This window comes from Solenopsis invicta, unplaced genomic scaffold, assembly GCF_016802725.1.
Source record: "Solenopsis invicta isolate M01_SB unplaced genomic scaffold, UNIL_Sinv_3.0 scaffold_1091, whole genome shotgun sequence".
NCBI lineage: Eukaryota > Metazoa > Arthropoda > Insecta > Hymenoptera > Formicidae > Solenopsis > Solenopsis invicta.
The window spans coordinates 1-5,522 of record NW_024105234.1 but is presented as its reverse complement, the minus strand read 5'-3'; the positions used below and the strand labels follow the sequence as shown (position 1 = coordinate 5,522).

General features: G+C 30.9%; 1 protein-coding gene across 1 annotated transcript; it reads right to left on the bottom strand.

Annotated features, from left to right (window-relative positions):
- Positions 1-676: 676 nt before the first annotated feature.
- Positions 677-5,512, bottom strand: LOC120359850. Its single transcript, XM_039459245.1, has 5 exons — positions 5,464-5,512; positions 4,609-4,737; positions 4,387-4,532; positions 1,439-1,574; positions 677-1,146 (listed from the first exon to the last, which is right to left on the bottom strand). Exons 1-5 carry the CDS (start codon positions 5,491-5,493, stop codon positions 1,087-1,089), a joined length of 501 nt encoding a protein of 166 aa, XP_039315179.1. The 5' UTR covers positions 5,494-5,512; the 3' UTR covers positions 677-1,086.
- Positions 5,513-5,522: the final 10 nt, after the last annotated feature.

Here is a 5,522-nt window from a genome sequence, read left to right as displayed (position 1 = left end):
GTTAATAATGTAACGAGAAAATTGTATTGTTAGAAAAATAATTATCTTTTTTTTTTCATCTTATTTTATCTATCTAACTCTATTCAATCATCTCCCATAACCAGGATTGCAGCCATCGTTGGCTTGAACAAGATTTAACGCGAGTCATTTTTTGCGTTATTTTCTGTCATTCTTTTCACTGCAAGACGAATTTAAGGAAAGTTTGTAGGGATTATATTTAATATCAGTTTCAATAAAAACTAGTGTTCTTAGTTTAGTTGTTATTCAAATACCGCTTGTGAGTGATCGTTTATTTTGTCGCACGCTATTGAAATGCAATAATCGAAAATGTTCTAAAGTTGATCAATCAAAAACATTCTCGGCATGAGGAAAAGTATCAAACACAGTCGTTCCAGTGATGCCAATATTGCATCGACAATTAAGCTTGCCAATAAAAAAAGTTTGTAAAATTTACATACACTTTATACATATATGCTTTTGTGAAATACAATATACGTCTTGTTCTTTTTATACAATATACGTCTTATTCATATATGCTTTTGTGAAATAGAATATTTGTCTTCTTTGTTTATAACTTTTTTATGGACTTAAAATTATTTTTTAAGATTCGTAAAAACTATAAATTAATTATTAAATTATTGCTCCAAGTTTAAGAATTTCACAAATAATTTTTGTGTTTAACAGTATATTAAGAAATGTAATTACTTTTCCTTAATTTCAGTAAATTATACAATCAGTATAGATGATATCAATTACTGATTATGATTATTTAAATAAAAAGAATGTTAAACCTTAAAACATAATTCAAATATAGCTAAAACATTGTTATTTTTTTTTTATGGTGGACTTTTTTCTCAGACAGATTCTTTACTACGATCTTCGATGTCGCGGTAGTACGATTACATCTTTGTAGTTATTGAAGAAAGTCTTCGACAATCTTTGTTTCACCCTCTTCGTAGTGCGAGAGATTTCATTATGGATATTTACATGATTTGTGCATGATGGTATGTAGAAGCATTTATTGCTGTATGTATATAGTATATACGATAATATAGCTTGATTATTCTTGCTTTACAAAAAATTCGCTTAGCCTTTGAAAAACTCCGTATATGTCACTGCGGCATCGTATAAATATTTCAGATGTTCCTAAATATTAAATAAAATTTATAAGTACTTTTTAACCATTTATGTGTTTCTGAAGTTTCCTAATAGACTAGTATTCATAATCAAACCTTATTTGAAAATCGTCAAGTAATGTCTGAAGATAATAGTTTGTCTCTGTGATTGGTTGATGACATATTAAGATATTAGTATTTAGGTCAGCCTTAAATATAAGAATTGACTATACCAGCTCTATCACCGAAGAATCGATTACAATTTTGTATCAATAAGATTCTTATCAATATTTTCTTTTGCTATTTTGAAATTGATACATTACCAGAGAAGGAACATAATCTCGTCTTGACCGTCTGACAGATTGCACCGCTAAATAAACATCGCATTCTTTTTCGACAAGCATTCGTTCCAACAAGAAACTCAATGCTAGATAAAGGTCACATCCAGTTATTCCGTCACTGAAAGATCGTTTTGAAAGTTTTGAGTAACATTGATTTGAAAACACGAATCAAATAGGTAATTGGAAAAATTGTTACAATAATTAACTTCTGAATTGATTATTTAAAAATAAAAGAATTAAAATTCAAGTAAAATATAAATATTTTACTTAAATTTATATTTCTTAAAACAAACATGAAGTATAACAGCTTCCCTAAATTTAAATAATTTTATACTAATAATGTGCCAATCAAACATCTTCGTGATTGTTAGCGCTAATTTATTTTACTGGAGCTCCGCCGTGCGGCAGTACCGAGCGCCACGATCTAGAGTACACCCAAGGACTTTGATTCTGTCCATGGGGAAATTTTCCAAACTGAGAAGTCGCTATCTTTCTACTTACAGTTCATGATTAACGTAACGACCAATAAGCTCTAGTCGTTTATTAATCATGAACTGCGAGTATGTAGAAAGTGGTGACTTCTCAGTTTGAAAATTTCCCCATGGACAGAATCAAAGTCCTTGGGTGTACCTCTAGTAAGAGTATGGACACCGTCCGCCATTAATAGGGAACCTATGACGGGTTTTCTATAATTTATAGATAAATGAATAAAAAAAAGAAAAATGAATAAAAAGAATAACTTCACAGAAATACACGATGACATACTTGAACGATGCCTGACTTCACTAAGCATCACTATATCACTCAAAGAAATAACAAAATATAATAATTTGCCTTAACAGGATTCAACTTAAATCGATTATATACAAGTATATAACATTGTTTATTAAATTGTATATAAAATGACGCGTATATTTTTTGTTTTTATCAGTATACACAATAATGAATTCAATTTTCCTTCATTTATTTCCCTATTACATATAGCGAATCGAGGAACCAATCAAAAATCGACTAACGGTGTCCATACTCTTACTAGAGGTACTCTACCACGATCTATCGACCATTTATCATTAGACAGAGGGCGCGCACTAATCTTTGTTACTAGAGGTACTCTATTTGTTACTAGCCTGACGAGGCACACCTACTAAGGCTGCGGTTCACTTAGCGCTTCAAACGCTACAGAGCATTCGTAGCATTAATACTGGTCCATTTGACGCTTCGGAACGCTCCCAATAGCTCTTATTATGTCATCAATACGTCATCGTTTTCGCTCTCGATTCGCTCTAACTGCCTCATCTCGGGAGATGGATTAGCTGGAGCGTTTCAATATTTGGCGGGAAATTACGACTTGAGCCGCATTTCGATTTGCGCTCAAACCGCTGTTGGCTTCAACAATAATTTGTTTGGGGCCGTATTTATGTTCATACGTGTTTAAATATGATATGTCAATTGACAATAAAAAGGAATTATTATCATTAACTTTCTTTGTTTCTGCTACACGAGAAAAAATAAATTAAAATTATGACTTTACCTGAAATGACTCTTGAATTCCATAGCAGTGAGAGATGGGATAATACGTTCTACATAACCTTCAATTTTAGGCGTTCTTTTGTTTTTTTTCGATTCATAACTCATTAAACAAAATTCCATTTCTTCTTCCTTATCATTATTTTTATAAGATATTACATCGTTGAATGTATTATAAACATTTACTAAAATTGGAACTGATTCCATTATTAAATTTGGATAAACCGCGGGGTAGTTGATTCAAGTGCTACAACTGCTACAAACTGGTCCACTTGTGTATAGTCGTGAGCTAAAAGGTTGCAACACATTTTCTTTGATTGTTTTTTGAAATGTAGACTTGCTTATTAAACGGCGAACGTCATTGGTTCTTACCTGTGGATCCAACCAATTAAGCATCAAACCATCTACCATCAAAAAAAAATGTCTTGCTACTTTTTTAGCTCACGACTATACAGATTGTAATATTGGTAACACTAGTGGACTAATCATAGCGTAGCGTTTAGAGCGTAATATTCAGAGCGTTCAGAAGTACTAAATGGACCGCAGCCTAAGTTAAGGTTGGTTTATGCAAGCCGTAACCGCTAACTTATGCCGGAATCTGTCAGAAATTGACCAATCGTAATCGACTTATAGAAGAATAATCGACTATGATTGAACAATTTCTTACAGATTACGGCATAAGTTAGTGGTTATGTCCTGCATAAACCAACCTTTACACTCACTATTCATAGAACCAGATTTCTGTAAGATCTCAAGCGACGAACACGCTCGGATTATTAATTTAATAAAATTTAATTTTGAATACGAAAATTGTTATAACTATCGCATTACCTCTCCTGGCAATAACTTTCGAGCTCGAACAATGATCGAATCGAATCAAATCCCTTATAATATGCTTGAAATTAAATTGAATTAAATTTGAAATTTTTATATCGAACCATATATGAATCTCTTCACAATCTTTCCAATTCGAATGTGAATCGAATTTAAGTCACATTTTCCCAAATTTACATTACGTGTTGTTTTGAATATAACAATATGTTATAAATAATGTTGCAAATCTTTTTTTTAATGAGAAAATTATTACTTTAACGAAATGTTTCACCAAGGAAATTGTGTTACGCAAGGATGCTATGTTAAATATCAGAAAATTTATGAATTAATAAACTATTAATAAACACTAGACAGGGAATATAAAATGCAGATTTTATAAACTAATATGTTAAACATTTAAAAGCACAAAGATTTAAAATCAATTCGTTGACGATTTGAGATTATCGATTTATTCGAATCGGAAAACGAAATTGAATCAAACAAACATTGATTTTGATTCGTATCGATTTGAATTTGAACAATTTGCACATCTCTACATTATACACATATAATAATATTTTATTATTTACTGGCACACTGTAATAGTGGATCTATTGACTCTCGCGATATCTTTAGCTGCTTTCCAAAACGTCACCATCGATCCAACTGGGGGCAGTGGTTGATCTTTCCATTCCGTTAAACACATTATAGTCACGTCTTGTTTTCTTGGATTTTCCTGTTACAAAGTATCATCACGTAGAGTAGGTAATGGCAAATAGAAACGGTAAAGTTATGGTATTGATTTGATGTACCTCGGAATTATCAACAAGCAATAATTTTTGTGATGTATAATATTTCTCTTTTACGACTTCTTTCGCAATAATAAACAAATATGGGATTGGTGTAAACTCACGGCTTGTAGGAGGGAACTCACAGCAAGCCTAAAAAAAGTTCAAGGATAGATAATCATATTTACTCTCTAAATATAAAATAGTGAAATCTTACTGATTTGCAGTACTTGTAACTGCAAGTGACTATTCATTGTCCTACAATGATTTTGCTTAAGAAGAGGATACTTTCACTGACCAAAGTCCGTGAAAAAATATATCACTGATTGATATAGTTCTAGTTATAAATATAGTATTAAAATTAGACTTTTTCAGTGAATAATACATTCCGATTATACAGTACGTACGAAAATATTTATGTTGTTTCATTTTTTTTTTTTTATGATAACTTTGACGTACTTGATTTTGATATATTCCATAAATTTCCTTAATTATCCAGTAGATTTTTTTTATTTAAATAATTGCGCATAAATTCAAAATATTAAAAAATGACCATAATTTTTGCCATAAGTATATAATTTTCTCTCTAAATCGGAACTAGTGTATTACCCATTGAAAAACAGTGAATAGTCTGATTTTTAAATTTATAACTACATCAATCAATGGTATATGCACCGTCTTTCGGTGACAAAACACTATAATTTAGTGAGAAGACCCCGTTCTTACTTGAAATTGCTAAATGACTATTATAATTAGTTACTGATGATAATTTTAGCACTGGAATAAAATAAAATTTTATTGATTTAGATTTAGAGGGTATATTCTGCAAATGTAGTCTATTTTTCTCGTTTTTTATTAATATGTAAAAAGTGCACGTACAGGATCTGTTAAATTTGGCAGCTGCAGCATGAGAATAAGTTCAACTTTGCATTCGGCAA